Genomic DNA, 18,705 nt, shown 5'->3' with positions numbered 1-18,705 from the left:
CGGTGGTGTGATGATGTCCATGTATGAATCGCGACATCCAAGCGTCATCAATATGCAATGTAAGCGGCCAGATATCGTCATGCCCATGTTTCCATCACGTATGCCATTGTAAAACTGCACTTGCCACATGGAGCAGAAACCGCTTTCATGCGAGTCCATGATAGCATAAAACGGGTACTTATCATCAAAGATTGTTTACAAAGCCTAGCATCCACAACAGCATTCACGGTATCCATGTCAAGAATACAACACGCTATCTTCACCACAAGTTGTACCGTTATCATCTTCACGATTATGCTGATATTCTTTTATTTGATAGACCACAAGCTACACTAATACCTCTAGCTAGATGGCAATACGCACCATCCACAAATATCTCAACTCCAAGAGCTCTTGCCATAGACGTTACATTCACATTGCTTGACACCAACCTATGTCCGCTCCGAAGAAACACAACCCGCATAGCTCATAATCCAAACCTACCTCATCAGCCAAAAAACGATTGCCACCTCCCGTATATTGCTTGAGCGTCGGGTAAAACCAATAGCCAGCAGTACGCGTGAAACAACAATGACACCATCAGATAGCCTCATAATGAAAGGCAGTGGAAAGGGCGAAGTGATGCTTGAACAAAAGTCTGTTGAAGGTTCAAGATGATCAGCAACCGCTGTTTGGACTTTGCCAACACTTTGGCCCTTGTCGAAATGCGTCCATGCAACTTTGTTAACATATTGTGTCGTCGCTATGATGGTACCCTTGAATTAGGCAAGTTGATGAAGAGCAACTCCAAGGCCATAACAAGTTCATGTGTCCATTATCGACTATTGTTTTCAGTGAAGACCATCATCGTCGAACACGTAAGTGGAAACTGGCTTTGTAAAAGGATGCTGAAAGAAGAACCAGTATGATACTCTAAGGTGATGGATAAGGATGCCCTGATGGATGCTGTTGTAGGTGCTGCTATGCGTGCTCTCCTGGGTGCTCTCCTGGGTGTCGTGGATGCCCTGCCATGGATGCCCATGGATGCCCTCGTGGATGCTGTCATGGATGCCCTCGTGGATGCTGTCATGGATGCCCTCGTGGATGCTGTCATGAATGCCGTTGTTATGGGTGCTGTTATGGATGCCCTCGTGGATGCTGTCGTGGATGCCCTGCCATGGATGCCCATGGATGCCCTCATGAATGCCCATGGATACCCTCGTGGATGCTGTCATGGATGCCCTCGTGGATGCTGTCATGGATGCCCATGGATGCCCTCGTGGATGCTGTCATGGATGCCGTTGTGGATGCTGTCATGAATGCCCTCATGGATGCCCTCGTGGATGCTGTCATGGATGCCCTGCCATGGATGCCCATGGATGCCCTCATGGATGCCCATGGATGCCCTCATGGATGCCCATGGATGCCCTCGTGGATGCTGCCATGGATGCTGCCATGGATGCTGCCATGGATGCCCTCATGGATGCCCATGGATGCCCTCATGGATGCTGTCATGGATGCCGTCAGGGGTACTGTTGAAGATGCTGTTACAGGTGCAGACAAAGATGCTTTGCGACGCCGTTGTCGGTGCTCTTATGAGTGCGGTTGTGACGCCGTTATGGCTGATCTTATGGGTGCCGTATGGGTGCCGTCATAGATGCTGTTATAGATGCTTTCATAGGTGCTGTTGTAGATAGCGGGTTGTGTGCAGTGGTAGGTGCTCTTATGGATACCGTTCTGATGTTGCCATGGATACCGTTCTGGTGTTGCCATGCATCCCGTTGTGATGGTGCTACCGGTACTGTTATGGGTGCTGTTATGGGTGCCGTGATAGGTGCTGTTATAGGTGCTGTTAGAGAGGCTGTGATGGACCCTCTTATTGATGCCGTAATAAATGCTCATATTGATGCCGTAATAGACGCTTTTATTGATGCCGTGATAGATGCTCATACTGGTACTATTATCGATTATCTTATGGGGGCTGCCATGGGTGCCGTTGATGGATGCTATCACTATATGCACACTAACTTTAGTATACGTGGGTGACAATGGCAAAAGAATAACCTATAAATTAACGCTGTCATCTACTGAACTGGGTTCGGCAACTGACGTCTGGATTAAAAACGAACAAAAAAGCGCACAGCACCGAGTGGTAAACAGCGGTCCTGAGCATGCACGAAAGCGTTTGAGGAGAGAAATAAAGAAGAGGAGGTGTTTTAGTAATGGTTCTTGCATGTTTTCATTATGTATTGGAAGGTAGCATGAGTGCATTTCCTCGAATCTTTATATTGCGACAGGTATTTTAGTCTGCTTTTATTCTTGGACTCAACATACAAAGATCATTTCTTCTGCTATTCAGATACAGTATTGGATGCAGAGAGTTTTTGTTTTTTCCATGGCTGTTCCCCTTCATGAGGGCTCGTATTGACATAAGCTTCCCATCGATTATCTTGTGGTTCGGCTACTACTGAGGATGATGGATGATGCATGTGGGGTTGATGATGAAGATGTTGTTGTTGTTGCATAGCGTTCATAAAAGATGTGGTGGATATAATGACAGGAGGATTGGTCATCATGTTGTCAAGTTGTCGTTGGAATGAAGGTTGTTGTTGATGTTGATGCTGATGATGCATGATGGCTGATGCTGGTGTGGAGCTGACGGTTGGCTCTTTACGCTTATTGTTTTCTCTCTCATCCACGGCTTCGGTAATCTTGGGCGTCATAGCAGCATCAATGGCGTTGTTCAAGTAACCTTGTCTCACGGCTTTAAGATGAGCACAATAACGTTCCAATAACTTGCGTAATGTCCCGCTGTCCAAAGGCTTAGGTAATACGTCTGTCATGCCGCTTAGAATGTACTCTTGCACATCACGATCCGTGGTATTCGATGTCATGGAAATGATGGGCGTCCATGTGTCGTATTGGCGAATGTTTCGTGTAGCTGAAATGCCATCCAATTTGGGCATCATGATATCCTAATAATTAATGGTTGCCATTTAGACTCAAATACGATTGCAAGAGGATGTATCTTTTTGGTTTACCATGAGCACAATGTCATAGGAACGTGAACCAAGTTTGGTGATTGCTTCTAAACCATCGGATGCCACATCAATGGTACAGCCTGCTACTTGTAGAAGCTTTGTGGAAAGTCGACGAAAGATCATGTCATCATCCACCAATAGCACATGAGGAGGTGTTGACCAGCCTGGGATATTGGATTTTCGCCGTAATGCACTAGAGGACGCTGCTGCCATGGTGAATTTGAATGGCATTGAAGGTGGAATCGTTGATAAGTGATTATAAGGTTGAGATGCATAGGGTGTATTCATCATGGTTGTTGTTGAAGTCACCATGGTGGTAGGATTGTTGCTATTGGGCGTTGGCATGGGCGGTGGTGGTTGCCATGACTGAATGTGGCTGTTTGTGTCGGCCCGCTGCTCCAAAAGTTTGGATATCCGATTCATTTGTTCTTCATTTGCCTGTGAAACAGAGTTATACGTCTCCAAAAGCTTCTGGACATCCACCGATAGCCCATTGTTGCTATTGCTCTTGTTGTCATTCTGCGTCGTATCTAAAATCACTCTTATTAGCATTGCGTATATAAACAAAGTTTGTTCATCATACCATGTTGCTCGACATTGGTTGTTGTGGCTGCCACGTGGTGCATGATATCTCGCATTAAACCTTCTTGGGATACCATGTTGCCGCGACACCGACTGATTGCATCCAGCACTGCATTGGATCTGCTATCACATGCATGGATTTGCGAGGCCATTTCTGATTGTGTATGCTGCAATTGTTGAATTTGATCCTGTAACTGGGTAATCAACGCCTTGAGCTCGTTTCTCGTAGATTGACCTGAATCAGATGTCCCAGTACTATCAGCCCCGTCATTGGTACTAGTCCCTGCCGCTGATGCTGCTGTGCTACGTGCTGCTGCTGCTTTGCCAGTTGCCTTCCTCTAAAAAGTTGTTTTAATACCATCGTGATTTCAAGGAGTACCCATTTGCATGTATCTATTTTAATACCTTGATTCCTTCCAGGAGGTCTCTTCGGTTGTACTTGAAATTCGGATGTTGGAATTCCCAAGCCTAAGAATATCATTGAAATGAATACAAAAAGCGTTGGGGTTGTTAAGAAGCATATGAATAAAGAAGACATTACCTGGTCACCATACATGCGGCGTCGTCGATCATCTGGGTTGCGAACCTTATGAAAATCATACTTATTGAGCTGCCGCACAAAGCTTGAAAAGTTGGAGTGCTTGAAATGACTGGGTAGAATCACTTTGGCGAATTCACTTGGATCCTTGACAACAAACGTATCGCCCTTTGTGCTCCAAGAGAAAATGTGTGGGTATATGCATTCTTCAAGCATGCTATTTATTACATGACAATCAATACACAGTCAATCGATCATCATGCCCACCACACTCGTCCTCAATAGCACGTACCAAAACAATTTCTTTACGAATTCAGGAATGCCATTGTTGCCTTGTTGATGACCATTGCTGCCCTTTCTGTTGACAGGTTGTTTCGTCATTGCATCTTGGGGTTTTGCGATTGAGAGAGCATTGGGATCAAGCATCAGAGATCAGTAAAAGACGTGTGGATACGATATTGGAGGAGATAGCGAGGAAAGGGGAAGAACAAAGAGAGGGAGAGAAGACCACACAGGTAAGAAAGAGAGAAGAGGAAAGGAAAGGATGTGGTCTGAAACTAAGCAACCGGATCGTCGTCTATTCACCCGTTCTCGCCGCTTCCTTCTGTACCTAAAATAGAATTTCTCCATTATCTATAGATGTTTTTGTATTAGTGTAACATCCCTTTTAACGACCATTGTCGACTTGATCTACCTGGTTTTGTCAATACACATGTACTAGCTCCACAGTCGTCATCTTGTTTGATCTATTTCCAGTGCTTCGCCATGTACTACTGTGCACGTGCCCCTGTGTACCACAACATCCGCATAATCCAAATGTTGTCAATGCTTTAAACATTGAAGGGCTACATGGTCCATGTGCCATATGCCACAAGCTTAATGAGAGCAACTCATCATTGTAAACGAATCTTGTGCCTTTGAAAGCCATCAATGACAGGAAAGCTTTACACCCTCCTCCTATTTGATGCTTGAGCGATCCATGTATACGATGATCATCATCGCCTGATTACCTACTTGTAGCATGAGCTAATGTTGGTAATGAATTCCAATTGCTGGATGCATTCAATCCTGCCCTTGAGCCCATCCATCTATGTACCCGCCTCTTGCTGTGAACGGAAAAGAAGAAGGGGTATGTATGTAAAAGATTTGCCTTCGTTTTTTCATAGCGACATCATTGCTAAGTACGAGGTGACAATGAGCATCTTTTATACACAATGCCATATGGGGTTAGCTTTGCAACGCTATACTGATGATGGACAACGCATAAATTGGCAAGGTCACTTGCACACCTTGTAAAACAAACACAACCACGTAAGCACCACTCATCATCAACATGATAAATGATCCTTCTTCTGATAACAGTCCTCAAAGAGCAAGATTTTAGATTCCTCATCCTCGTTTCCTCCATCATGTGCATGCCACCTGACATATGTATCCTCGATACCACAAATGTTTTTAATCACTTTTTGTTATGTACACCCATCATCCTTAATCCACCAGCAGCTTCTCCTGCATGTCTAGAAGACAACGTTCTAAAACTACTACTGCTATTCTGGTTGTTGATAATAAAGTGATTGGCACCATAAAGCGTGCGATAATGATCATCATCTATATCCGTTGTATCGCCACCATCCGATCCTAGTGCACTTGACGACGACTGGAGATGCGGTGTACTATGGTTGCCATGGTTATAGAAGCTCTTTTCCCCCTTGAGCACTGTTGAGACAGAGGAATAGGTGCGACGTATCTCATCCGGCATACAAAAAGAATCATGAGAACCACGACGCATCTTGACCATGGGTGCAATCTTGACTCGTCGTGTCGTGTTATTCGTTGCACCACTCTTCTCATCCTTATTTGACGTTGCAGCAGCTGAAGGGTTGTTGATATTGGTTGTTGTTGTTGTTGTTGCTGTTATTGTATTGTTCTTGGTAGCGGTGGGTGCATTTTGATGAAACTTGCTCAAAGGAGATGGCTGAACAGGAGCAGTTGACTTGCCTAGAAGACGATCGATTTGTGTAGTGGATTGGGGACGTGGTCGTACAATGTTGATAGGCATAGTAGTATCCGATTGCTTATGCGAAGGATGCTGATTTTTACTTGAATTGGGTATCATGTGCGGTGACGTTGGTGTAGGCAACGTTGCTTTTTGGTCGTTCTTGGATGGTGATTTTGAGTTGACTGCTTCCAATGAAGATGACGGTTGTGGTGGCGATACGTTGACAGTGGATGGCTGTTGAGGCGATTTAGTTGATGTAGGCTTGTCAATTGCTGCCGCCGGTGGTAGATAAGGTCCTGTAAACTGCTCGCCTTTCACAAATGGATGGCCAAGTGCCTGCTCTGGTGACCATCGCTGCTTCGGATCAATCGTTAACAGTCCTTGAAGAAAATTGGCTAGTGAATAACGCTCTTGGGATTCTATTTGAAGACGTCAACATGATAATGTTACCTTATTAGAAAATGTTCCCTATTACCTTGGGTTGTCAATGTTTTCTTAGCTGGAGCTTGGCCTGTCATTTGATTACGCGCCCTTTCAGCAAAGGAAGAACCATCATAATTCAATATCAGATCCGTCAAACTTGTCCTTGGTCGCTCTGCAATGTGATGCAAATCAGGCTTCAGCCGATAAAGGTGCTGCGTGTTGTTGGTAGCTGAAGAATTTGATGGCGGTAACTTTTGCTCATTTGGTATCCGAGTTCGGTTGTAAAATTTGTTGGTGTTGCTTCCTTCATCCAACATGTAGGCTGGTGGTGGACTATGGTGGTGGATGCATTGCATAAGATAAATGCCGCTCACTTTCCATAACTACTACTTACCCTTGCATATCCGTGATCCTCCTTAGCTGATGATATTCGGATTCACCTGGTAACAAGGGAGCACCCAAAAATAGCTCTGCCACAACACATCCCAGGGACCACATATCGATAGCGTAGGTGAAAGGTAAACCAAGAATGACCTCGGGTGAACGATAAAATCTCGATTGTATATACGTGATGCGACGTGGTGAATTCATGTGACAAGCTGAACCATAATCAATGACCTTGATCTCTGGAGAATCGACGCTATTTATGGTTGGTAATGATAATAACCCACAATGATCTCATCCCTTCTCACCTTTTGAGTAGTATGTTCTCGGGTTTCAAATCGCAATGGATCACCATAGCCTCCTTAAGAAGAACAAGCGTCTCAAGCAGCTGAACCGTAAAGGTGCGTACCATGGACATTGGCAATCCTCGAAATTTGTTTTGCTTGAGAAGGTCGTAAAGGCTATATGACAAGAGCTCATAGGCGATGCAAAGATGATTCTTGTGATCGAAAGAATGATGAAGCTTCAAGATGCGCTCTGTGCGATCCCTCTTGGATAATCTGCTATGTAGCTGACAAGGATAATAAGTACGCAAAGACAAATGCTCCTTTCTCTCTCTTTCGGATTTACCCAATTCAGCGTATCCACCTCCAAATAACTCTGGTTTCGAAAATTCCTGTGGTTCTTGATCACCTTGACCGAGACCAGCTCCTTGGTTGGCACACGTTCACATTTGACGACTTGTCCAAATGTACCACTTCCCAGCAAATCAATGACGCGATACCTTGTTTATGATCCATAAATGAAAAGCCATTGTATATGAGTACCACACTTACTGCTTGTCTTTGGGTCCAAGCGTATCATGCACTCTCAAGATATAATCATCAAACTTGTTGTCGTAACCATCATTCTTTGCTGGTTTGCCGGGTCGTGTGAGTAATCGTCTTGGGTTGTTTTGCTGTTCAAAAACAAAGGCATGATCTCGTTTCTGATATGCATTGGCGAGATGCACCGTCATGGCCCGAAGGTACTACATGTATGTATGAACTCTACTTTAATAAGCCGCTTGATCCATATGAGTATTTTGGAGACTTACATGTATCTTTTTGACCATTGCTGGAGTAATCGTTTTTGCACTGGATACGGTTGCTATGCTACCACTGTTGCTGGTTGCACGAGAAAGCGGTCGGAAACCGACAAGAGCCGATGACGATGATGATGATCCCTGCGCCTGTATCTCTTTATACCACGTCAAGCTCACATATCACGCTTCGCTCATATCTATATAACTACCTGATTGTGCTATGCTTGTTGAATGTCCATTGGTATTATTGCTGTCGCGATGCGTCCAATTTGGTTTCAATGGAAGGGTTTCCGGTTGACGATTGTCGTGTTCATTGATACTTTGTTGAGGTGGGCTGAGAGAAACGAATGAGTTGGTTGCAGAGCTGGGTGGTGAAACGGTGATGATCTTTTTTGGGGAGGATGCGGAAGAGCCGTGTTTTATTTGCGGTGCAAGAGATGGTTTATAATACATGGATGATGGCTGCTTTTGACCACCCAAATGCTGTGTTGCTCGTATTGATGAGGGTGAAGAAGCTGATGCCATGAGACAATATCAATACCAAGGAAGAAGAGAATGACCAAAACAATATGGCACATCCCCATAAAAAAACAGAAGGAAGAAACTATACAAAGTCGGGTACCCACATGATGTGCGGGGTGTAAGGCAAAAGGAGTACAATGCGTGCGTATTTGACAACGCACATCAACAAAAGCAGCCTTCTTTCCTAGTATTACACCTGGTGACAAATGGTTCCTCTGGATCAATCATAATAGCAAACACTGCCATATGGCTTTAATGACAACAAAGTAAGAGATCCTACCTGGTAGATTACTCAATAGGATTCCACCAAAGTCGTAAATAAATCATGGTTTGAACGTAAAAGAAGATCATCGATGATCCACCCCGTATACGATAGATTCGTAGTGTGGCGAGCAATGATGTTTTAAATCAAGAGTGGGCCACCAGCGTCAATGCATGTGCCATTTTTTCCCTCGCCACAATAGCAATGATATACCACAGATGACAAAGAAATCGAACAATGAAAGCACGTGTCCTTAGTGCTAGGTATCCATATACACCTCAGCGACATTTGAAGTAATAGTATATACCGGTTGCCTTATTCCTTGAACATGAGAGTATATAGCAACATCCAGCAAATAGTCTCTGTGCAAATCAACTGGAAATTGGCTGATCGACCGATGATCACGATAAGTACCTAGCGTACACTTACTTTCATGATCCGGATCATTTGTTGGCATGCAAACGACTACCCAGCTTACATGATAGTAGTGGGACACCCTAAACCTTTATTATCATGAACAACACCTGATCTATGTAAGTATGATTGATGACCAGCAAAGTTTCGTGGAAGAACTCCCACATGATGTTCATGACGCGGGTGATAGCACGAATGAAAAAGGTCCAGCGTACTAGTTGTGGATAGATCAGTCATGGGCATGATAAACCACAAGAAGGTATATAAAAGTGAGTATCAACAACATCATTAATGCATGAATAAGGGTAATGCTATATACGCAGATCTTAATAAGGGTGGCAGAAAAAGGGTAAAAAACATGTTTCTTCATTTGGGAGTTAGCCGAAGCATCGTTCTTCTCCCAGTTGTCAAGCCACTCTCTCCTACGACTGCTACTTGATACCCGTTGTTATTGACCCCTTATCTTATTTATCATTGTTAGTTGCCATAGAAATGCCATCATTATGTTTTGTGTATAAATGATGACAACTATAATATACCGCACGGGCGTTGTTGTTGTGTGTGGAGGACGACTTTCTTGAAAAACAATCGTAAAACAAAACAATGTACACATACACATTCATGCACTATCATGCATGATGATTTAATAGAATAATCAATACGTGTGATGAGGATTCATTATTACTACGACGAGTGATACTGTGTTATGAGGATGGATGATACACTGCGTTACATGAAGAACGTGTGTAAAGATAAGGCACGGGCCAGTAGGTATTCCTTAATTGGATTGAATAGTGTGCTTGTATTGGATTGATACAAATCCCGCAGACCCCCCTTAGGCAAAAGGGATCTCGATTGCATGGACACGAATCAGTTGTCCGGTAAATGGCACCAAAAAAGCAATCGCGGTGATGATACCCCGCTTCCATCTTGTTGGTGCTGCTGGTTTTTTATATATCCCCATCACTCTTTGCTCACTAATACACACTCATCACTCTGTCTCTCCGCAGCACAAAGAACACACACACTCACAAACTCACATCCCTCAACAGCGCGCGCACCCACGCTCTTTCTCTCTCTCTCACTCACTCTCTCTCACTCTCTCCCTTTTCTTTTTTTTTCCTACGCTAACAGCGTACACACACACACAACCTCCCTTTTTTCATTCTCTTTTTCTTTATTCTTTATTCAATATGCGAGAGCCAAATCTTAGCTTTCCTCATCAGAACCGTGCTTCAATATGCATCACGTCTGCAGTCTACGATCGTCGTGCTCTTGACTCGACAGCAACACTACCGCTGATTAATTCGCTTACTCATTTGGCTTATTTGACTTCAACTTCACCTCGCATCCGGGAAATCCTGTCGTTGGATGGTGGTTTAGAGCAATTGGTTCGCATCCTTTCAGCAGAGCAGCAGCCCAATGATCTTCGTGGCTTATGGAAGTGGTCTCTTGCTTTCCAATGCACCGTCAATATTGGTGTACGTGGTACCGAACAGATTCGAACAAGAGTCGTCGATGCAGGGATGGTGACCATTGTGTTGCGCGTATTGCAAAACTTCTTGCGAGCCTTGGAGGTTGTATCTCGTGAGCAACAAGACCAGGAGAAACGGCAACAGCAACAGCAACAACAGCAAGGAGATAGTATCTCTGCAGCAACAGTAGCAGCAGCGGCAGCAGCGGCAGCAGCAGTGGCATCTAACAATGTTGCAAGTAATCGACCATTGTGTATAAGCAGCAGCAACAACAACAACAACAACAACAATGGCGGCGTTGGTGGTAGTGATGGTGGCGGCAACGCATCATCCACATCATGGACATCATCCGACAATACAGCAACAGCAGCAGCTGCAGGTGAGTAGTACTTTGGATATGATGACTCATCTCCCTTCTTCTCCTTTATCCTCTCTCTCTCTCTCTCTATCCCACACACACATACACGCGCACACATATCATATCCTATATATCCCCTTGTTTCTATGTAATAAGACAACTCACACATTTTCATTTCATTCAGGATTACAACCACAACCAGAACCATTTATTCAACAACCCGATACAACAAAGCCATATACCGATCATAATACACCATCATCATCATCATCTTCGTCCTCCTCCTCCAATCCTCTTTCCGCAACAGCAACAACAACTACAACTACTACTTCTACAACTACCAATAACACCAACACCATATCATCTCATCATTCTTCTTCTTCTTCTCCTCATCATCCTCAGCATCGTCATATCAATAGTCTTCGTCGACGTACCACTTTTCCTTATGTCAAAATCACAGCCGATCAACGACGACGGAACCGTATGGAACGACAACATACATTTGCACCACCTTCATCTACCAATACTTCTCTGAATGTGGACAATGTATTCTATCGTGAAGATGATATCTTGATGTCACTCCAATTACTGGCTTATTTGTCAAAGTATCCACACATCCGCGACCTGTTCCACACAGCTTTTCATACCAACGTGTTTTCAGTGGTGGAAAAGTTCACACATCGAATCCATCCAAAGCCGATCCAATACTGGGCAGGAGTTATTATGCGCAATGGGTGTCGTAAGGATGAGACACGAGGTGGTATTCGCAAATGTGCCAATGTCCATTGTACAAAGTGGGAACAAAAGCCTCGTGAATTCGCCAAATGTCGACGGTGCCGTAAGGCAAAGTATTGCAGTAAGGAATGTCAAAGCAAGGCTTGGAGTGAAGGCCATCGTTGGTGGTGTGTGGAAAAACCATCCACTGCCGTTGCTGCTGCCGCCGTCGTAGCCGCTGCTGCTGCTGCCACCACTTCCACAACACCTTCGAACACAACCAACACACCACAACCACCACAACCCCATCATCATCATCATCATGCACAACCACCTCTTCCGACAACAAGAACAGCTACTACCACTACAACCACCGCTCCCACCACAACATCACCTGCAGGGATGCCAACGACATCAGCCGAACAGCAACAAGGATCTCCTACACCACACACTACTGCAGATACATTACTTTCTTTGCATTAAATTCGTTCTTTTTTACTCACTCACTCACTCACTCTCCCCCATCCCTTCTTTTTTCTTTGTCTCTCTCTCTATATGCTCTTTATCTTTCTCCTATAGCATGCGTATTCTTCGTTCTTCTTATTCCTCTTCTTCTCCTAGTAACACTCACACACACACACACACAATCACACACGCACTCATGCACCTTGCACAACAACAATGTCTATTCAGCATATCAAGTAAAAAACAAATGACAAAAAAAATGAACTACTTTTTCTTTTTGGCGAAGAAATCAAATGCTTCAACGACTTGACGTGGACGTTTGAGAGCTTGAATCAATTGAGATGACCCTGAACGTGAATGAGAAGAAAGGGAGGACATGGATGAGGAAGGTGTCATAAAGGAAGATGATGACGAGCTTTGTCGATGATGATATTCTAGATGATCTTCATGTTCATCTTGTCGTGTGGACCAAATGTTGTAGTATTGAAATTCAACACCGACCACCGTGAGACAAAATTCGTGTACCATGGATTTGGTCAAATCATGTCTTTTTTTAGCTGTTTGCATACACATTGACAATGGAGCATCCATATGCGGGTTCGTGTATAGCATAGCATGTTGTTGCTCGATGTATCTTAGTAACGTGTTGACAGCCGCGTGCTTTGTTTCTTCATTATGACACATCGTCTCCTCGCCTACATACACATTACAACATCATGAGTCACATTGTTGTCTTCTTGGATCAAATAAAAAGTAGTCGTAGTAGTATGTATACTTGCCACATTGTTTGACCATCTCATACCAAATGGGTGTATCAATGAAACGCATAAAGCTGGATTCAAGTAACGCATAAACAGCTTGCTTGGCAGGATCAAAACAGCCCTGAACTTGTTTCTCTTGTAAAGCATGCTGCACAGCATGACGTATCCTTTCATCAATGTTGACCTCGAAATGGCTATTGGGACTCAGGTAGGTATCATAGATGTGTTGCGCTGTCGCCAGCTGTTGCACCAATGTCATGTAAGTGAATGATTCATATTGCTCAATCTCGGTAAAAAAGAACTAGTGGTAACGATATGATCAGCTTTTTCCAGGTATGTAATAAAACCCACCATCTCATCTTACCAAGTTTTCACTGCTGATCTCTTGTAGTAGGTGGTACAAGAAATAGCATATAGGGATTTTGGATTGTAACATTCCCTTGACACCTTCTCTTCGAATCTCGGCAATAGACACATCCTCCAATAATGGTAATGAAGACAAAGACGATGATGATAGTATCGGTGCTGCGGCGGGTGGAAGATCATGCTTCTGTTGCTGTTGTTGTTGGCTCCCAAACAAATGAAATTTACGTCGCTTGATCTTGTACAGCGTATGCACATTCAATAGCCTATCAACACCACCGTGCCCTTTACTTGCTGCTCCACCCACTATCGATGGCGTTGTCAACATGTTGCAAGATGAGGACCGTCGACGACCGAATGGCATGGCACTCCCATTATGAATGGATTGCGACTCCAATGGAGGAGGAGGTGGTGGTGGTGGCCAATCTTGGTCCATGGGATCTTCTCGTACCTCTTGAGCCGCCGACTGTTGCAATGACGACGTTGTTGTAAGAAACATTTGTGCTAGACTACCTCTCCTTTGTTCAATCAATGGCTTTGAAGTAAATGGTCCTGTGGATGATAAATCTTGCTCATGATGCGTGGTCGCCATGGATACGAGAATGGATGATGATGTTGTCAAGGAGATGTGCTATTGCTTGTAGTAGTATATGGATGGGATGGAAAGAAAGTAAGAAAAATGAACATAATGTTTGGATAACAATGATATCGATGTTGATGTCAAGGGGATACTCCCGTTGCCCAGTACAAGGTTGAGGAAGGTGCTTGAGAATCATATTCATATAGGAGACGAAATCGAAAAAAGGGGAGCCCAAAAAAAAGTGAGGAGGTGTGTAAACGCGTGGTGGGCAGTAAACAGATCTAACGAGCATTGAAGTGGGGTGATAAAAGAACAAAACAATAAACGTAGATCATCTTGTTTGCAGCACTACATGCATAAATGGCATTTATTGTGGAGCTTAATGTATGAAGATCTTGCATGAAATCAACCACATCCATAACAGGTCCCATTGTTCGTAAAATCAACAAAGGATAATCACCATGTGCTTCAGGGGCATTACATTACAGTATTGAGATCATGTTTTAACTCGTTTCATTTACAAGCTGGTTGATGCGCCAACGTCGAGAAGACCCACAGTTTGGGAATTTGGGCTTGTCCACGTTACCAAATGACAATGCGGAATCAGCTGCTGCTGCTGCAGGAAGCATTGCATCGCATAACAATGATCAAGCATCATCATCATCATCATAGTGGTGGTATTTCCTCCTTGGATACCAAAAGGCAACGTATGAGACTTTCCGCTTGACCCTATTTGAAATGTGCAACAACTACTATACCTGGAGCGTCTCATTCGATCGTTTTTCCTCTCTTTGTTTCAGCAGTGGTGGATGTGAGCTAGTGGAATTGGGGAGCATTGGTAACACAGTGGCGAATGACAGCATCCTGTGTAACATTGCGCAACACCTTGTACCCACCGGCGCCCTTTTTCCGTTTTTTCTCTCTGCAAACAGCCTGCTGATGATGAAAGGGGAATGGGAATGATGCAGATCAACAAGGTTATTTGGATGCCATTACATTTGCGGTTGTAGTACAATAAGCTCATCTGATTGTAATACATACTCAAAAATAAAAACATGGCAAAACCGCCAACTCACACACAACACCGCCGCCAAACATATATAAAAAGGTCGTCGGTTGATAATATGCAGTTGTTGTTGCGTCAAGAGATCGTGCGCTTTTTCTTTTGTCTTTCACACATCCCCTCCTCTTCTCTTTCTAAACCATATTATATACCCTACACGCTATCACACAACCACACACACACACACACACACACACATGAGCACTTCGTTGACAGCCATCGAGTCACAATCCAACGATGACAAGCGATTTATCGCTTGCAACGATAAGCATTGTAGTACCACATACAAATACTTGGACTGGGTAGTGCATACCAAGGTGGATGGCCCCGATCCACGCGATCACTTTGCCAACGAACGCAACTTTTTATCATGGCTTCGTGTTGGCATGACACTAGCACTGATAGGTAACCCACGGCTCAACATGCATGTTATCCACACGACCTATGTATCTTATTGACATGTGCATATGCATGTATCATACCAGGCTACATGACATTGATCGATCTACGAGGAGATAAAAATTTGGCACCCTCCAATTCATTACCGTGGAATCACGAAGAACCAACACCTTATAAGACAAGGTAAATGATGTTGCACACGCATACACTCATTTTTGTGCTCGATCGACATCATCTAATCGCGGCAACTCATAGGATTGTTGCCTTTATCATGGTAGCTCTCGGTTTTTCCAGCTTGTGTATCTCGGTCGTTATCTACTTTAAAAACCAACGCCGCATCGTGCATCGGCTTATTGATGTCGGTCATGGATGGGCGGGTTACACCATGGCATTATTGATCATGCTGTTTATTTGTTTTATCATGGTTGTTGCTCTTACGGAGGTTGATTAGTGAAGGATCATGGATAGATATATGTTTACATCTACCATCACTGATGATGATGGAAAAGTAATGTAGTAGAGATGAAACCATTTCGTATACCCCACCACCACGCCAACCCCCTTCCCCCTTTTTGTAAATAGATTATTCCATCGCACTTTCTTCGATGTAATTAAAGCCTTTGTTTAACATACTCATAAATCGGTCAATGATAGAAAAGGGAATGGTGCTCTGTTAGGAATGTCACGCCTTTCCCTCCTTCTTCTATTCCGCTTCCCATGACGTACCAGTATACTCGGCTTCCCCTCGTTCCTGATGCAAGATAGGTGTGACGACAGCTTGAATGATGCTGTCGGTTCAATTACCAAACCTTCCAAGATGCTGCTTGCTGCTGCTTATCCATGTTGTCATTTCCAGAAAAAAGAGGCTACTTTATGATGGATTTCCCTACTTTTATGATTTATCCCTCGTCACTAGATACACACATAAGCATATGGATGCAATACATGGGAGCTCTCTTTACCTTTGAAGCCTATCACACAAGTACGACGATACAGAATCCCATGATTTTGGAGTTGGTATGGCTTTGATATTAAGGTTAAGGTTCAAAGTCCACAAAAGGTAAACTTATCAGGCACCTCGCCGCCAACCATTGCCGGTCCCAATGTAACAATGTAAATGTGGTAGACAAGGAAAGTAGAGAAAGTAGCTAAAAGTATGGGTGGGTATATCTTTATTATTGTTCCATAAGATTGTGAATCAAATGTTACATTTGCAGGGTATGTATGTGTGTGTTTACTAGCTAGGTGGGTGATTAATGTGTGTGTGTGTGTTTTGCAAATGGGACATGTGATCCAAGGGCCGACAACAATCATCATGCTACTATGACTACTACTACCTCCTTCTACTACTGAGACATGCCGAAATCCCAAATACGCACATCACCATCATCCGATGCAGAGATAATCTTGGTATCGCTCATGGCTACTGCAGTGATAGGATTGGTATGACCATTAAGAGCATACATGCATTTACCGCTTTCCATGTCCCATACACGTACGCTCCGATCATGTGAACCAGAAACGACTCTTAAACTGTCAAAGGCCACGCTCCAAACGCCTTCCAGATGACCAAAGAGAGTACGTAAACAATTGCCCGTGAAATCCCAAAACTTGATGGTGTTATCAAAGGCACCAGAGACAATAACCGGTTCATTGTCGTGATCCGTTGTGGTTGCGCTGCTGCATGATTGTTGGGATACCAGTCGATGTCTAAATGCACGTGTCGTACTGGGCAAAGCACAAAGAACTTGACCGACATGGCCATTGAGGACCTTGACGCAGGCTTTTGATTGAAGATTCCATATGCGAATAGTAGCATCATCACTGGCGGAGACAAGTAATTGATCATAGGTACAAATACGCACTGAATTGATCCATTCGGTATGGCCTGTGAGAGAAAAACATTCCCCAGCTGCGAAATTCCAAACACGGATGGTGCAATCGGCTGATCCACTGGCGAGTAATCGACAATCGAAATGCAATGAAAGGACGCCTGCCGTATGCCCTTCAAGTGTCCGAATGCAACGCCCCGTATGCCAATCCCATATCTTCAAGGTGTTATCCATGGCCCCGGACACTAGTTTGCACTTGTCGAATTGTAATGCACGTACGCCTCTTGTATGCCCTGTCAATTGTCGTATTTCATGTCCAGTCTCCAAGTTCCATACGCGTATCGTGTTATCAAATGATCCAGTGATGGCTATATTGCTTGCTTCGCAAAATTGTACACACATCACGCCATCGGTGTGTCCACTTAATTGTCGTACTGTGTGTTTGTTTTGTCGCCAATTACGTTCCACCACTAATCGTTCGCTGTACACATCTTTCCAGGGACGTCGTTTTTTGGCATGGTGATGCATTTCATGTTCTTGGTGATCATCAATCATCATCATTTCTTGTTGCTGCTGCTGATTGTTGGATATATCAAATCTCGCACGTTTGTTGGGGGAGGATTGTGTTGTTGTTGTTGTTGTATCGGGAGGAATCGGATCCATCACCATTGGACTGCTGCTGCGACCACCACTATTGTTGTCATGTCGTTTCCCTTGGCTTTTGATCTTGTCGAGTAATGGTAATCCCCATCCGCATTTGGTGCAAATACGATCAATGTGTTGTTCACACATTCGGTGCCATAAGGTATCATCATCGGCCAATGACTTCCACAACCTCGATACTTGGGCGGCATGACATAATGACTTTGCATCCAGGAACGAAAGGATTCGTAGACACACTTCACGAGGTAAGATGCAGGCGAAATCGATGCGTAGTAAAGGGCGGATCTCATCGTATAAGAATGAAAGCTGTGGCATACAACAGGTAGAGAGCAAGCCTTTGAGGATCAATGTGCGTTGATCTGCTGGTGCTTGAGCGAACAATGACCACACATGTGAAATAGCAGCTTGGTCCGAGGATGACAGGCATTCAATTTGCTGATAGATACCATGTTAGTTCAAATCAATGGAAGTTTATGTAGTATAGACTTACTCGTTGGACATCTTGGAAATTGAATGGATCTGGAGGGCGATTTCGAGTCAAGTCGGGACGATGTCGATAGCAAAGGTGTTGGGGTGTAGAGTTGGTTGTCAATGAATGGGGATCGAACTGCAACGGTGGAGGTGGTGGAGACCTTGTGCGTTGATCGGGTTGAGTCATTAGGACACGGTGGTTGTGTCGTGGTCGGAGGAGAGGAGTGAGAGAACAAGTTGAAAGAAACCAAGAGAACCAAAAATGAATATTGACCCGGTTTTACTACCTGAAAATGCCTCGCGAGAAAGGTCACATGCATGTATCCCTCTTGA

At 44.1% G+C, this 18,705-nt stretch overlaps 8 protein-coding genes across 8 annotated transcripts; 4 read left to right on the top strand and 4 right to left on the bottom strand.

The window, feature by feature from the left end:
- Positions 1-653: 653 nt before the first annotated feature.
- Positions 654-1,298, top strand: O0I10_005846 (uncharacterized protein; the record flags this gene model as incomplete). The annotated part of the gene is made up of 2 exons (XM_058485883.1): positions 654-857; positions 930-1,298. 2 exons carry the CDS (start codon positions 654-656, stop codon positions 1,296-1,298), a joined length of 573 nt encoding a protein of 190 aa, XP_058343406.1.
- Positions 1,299-1,330: 32 nt separating this feature from the next.
- On the top strand, positions 1,331-1,636 carry O0I10_005845 (uncharacterized protein; the record flags this gene model as incomplete). The annotated part of the gene is made up of 1 exon (XM_058485882.1): positions 1,331-1,636. The coding sequence occupies one exon, from the start codon at positions 1,331-1,333 to the stop codon at positions 1,634-1,636; it is 306 nt and encodes a 101-aa protein (XP_058343405.1).
- Positions 1,637-2,330: 694 nt separating this feature from the next.
- Positions 2,331-4,566, bottom strand: O0I10_005844 (uncharacterized protein; the record flags this gene model as incomplete). The annotated part of the gene is made up of 6 exons (XM_058485881.1): positions 2,331-2,954; positions 3,021-3,550; positions 3,604-3,940; positions 4,008-4,070; positions 4,144-4,357; positions 4,433-4,566. The coding sequence occupies 6 exons, from the start codon at positions 4,564-4,566 to the stop codon at positions 2,331-2,333; spliced, it is 1,902 nt and encodes a 633-aa protein (XP_058343404.1).
- Positions 4,567-5,599: 1,033 nt separating this feature from the next.
- Positions 5,600-8,555, bottom strand: O0I10_005843 (uncharacterized protein; the record flags this gene model as incomplete). The annotated part of the gene is made up of 8 exons (XM_058485880.1): positions 5,600-6,558; positions 6,615-6,895; positions 6,957-7,202; positions 7,255-7,517; positions 7,577-7,730; positions 7,783-7,976; positions 8,043-8,185; positions 8,240-8,555. 8 exons carry the CDS (start codon positions 8,553-8,555, stop codon positions 5,600-5,602), a joined length of 2,556 nt encoding a protein of 851 aa, XP_058343403.1.
- Positions 8,556-10,421: 1,866 nt separating this feature from the next.
- O0I10_005842 (uncharacterized protein) lies at positions 10,422-12,258 on the top strand (the record flags this gene model as incomplete). The annotated part of the gene is made up of 2 exons (XM_058485879.1): positions 10,422-11,082; positions 11,246-12,258. 2 exons carry the CDS (start codon positions 10,422-10,424, stop codon positions 12,256-12,258), a joined length of 1,674 nt encoding a protein of 557 aa, XP_058343402.1.
- Positions 12,259-12,504: 246 nt separating this feature from the next.
- O0I10_005841 (uncharacterized protein) lies at positions 12,505-13,956 on the bottom strand (the record flags this gene model as incomplete). Its single annotated transcript, XM_058485878.1, has 3 exons — positions 12,505-12,935; positions 13,020-13,302; positions 13,366-13,956. 3 exons carry the CDS (start codon positions 13,954-13,956, stop codon positions 12,505-12,507), a joined length of 1,305 nt encoding a protein of 434 aa, XP_058343401.1.
- A 1,248-nt stretch (positions 13,957-15,204) lies between these two features.
- Positions 15,205-15,857, top strand: O0I10_005840 (uncharacterized protein; the record flags this gene model as incomplete). The annotated part of the gene is made up of 3 exons (XM_058485877.1): positions 15,205-15,412; positions 15,493-15,589; positions 15,662-15,857. The coding sequence occupies 3 exons, from the start codon at positions 15,205-15,207 to the stop codon at positions 15,855-15,857; spliced, it is 501 nt and encodes a 166-aa protein (XP_058343400.1).
- Positions 15,858-16,752: 895 nt separating this feature from the next.
- O0I10_005839 (uncharacterized protein) lies at positions 16,753-18,559 on the bottom strand (the record flags this gene model as incomplete). The annotated part of the gene is made up of 2 exons (XM_058485876.1): positions 16,753-18,336; positions 18,392-18,559. 2 exons carry the CDS (start codon positions 18,557-18,559, stop codon positions 16,753-16,755), a joined length of 1,752 nt encoding a protein of 583 aa, XP_058343399.1.
- Between the last annotated feature and the right edge of the window lie 146 nt (positions 18,560-18,705).

Source organism: Lichtheimia ornata (assembly GCF_029851405.1).
Source record: "Lichtheimia ornata isolate CBS 291.66 chromosome Unknown scaffold00024, whole genome shotgun sequence".
Lineage (NCBI taxonomy): Eukaryota > Fungi > Mucoromycota > Mucoromycetes > Mucorales > Lichtheimiaceae > Lichtheimia > Lichtheimia ornata.
This window is presented reverse-complemented; position numbering and strand designations above follow the sequence as displayed.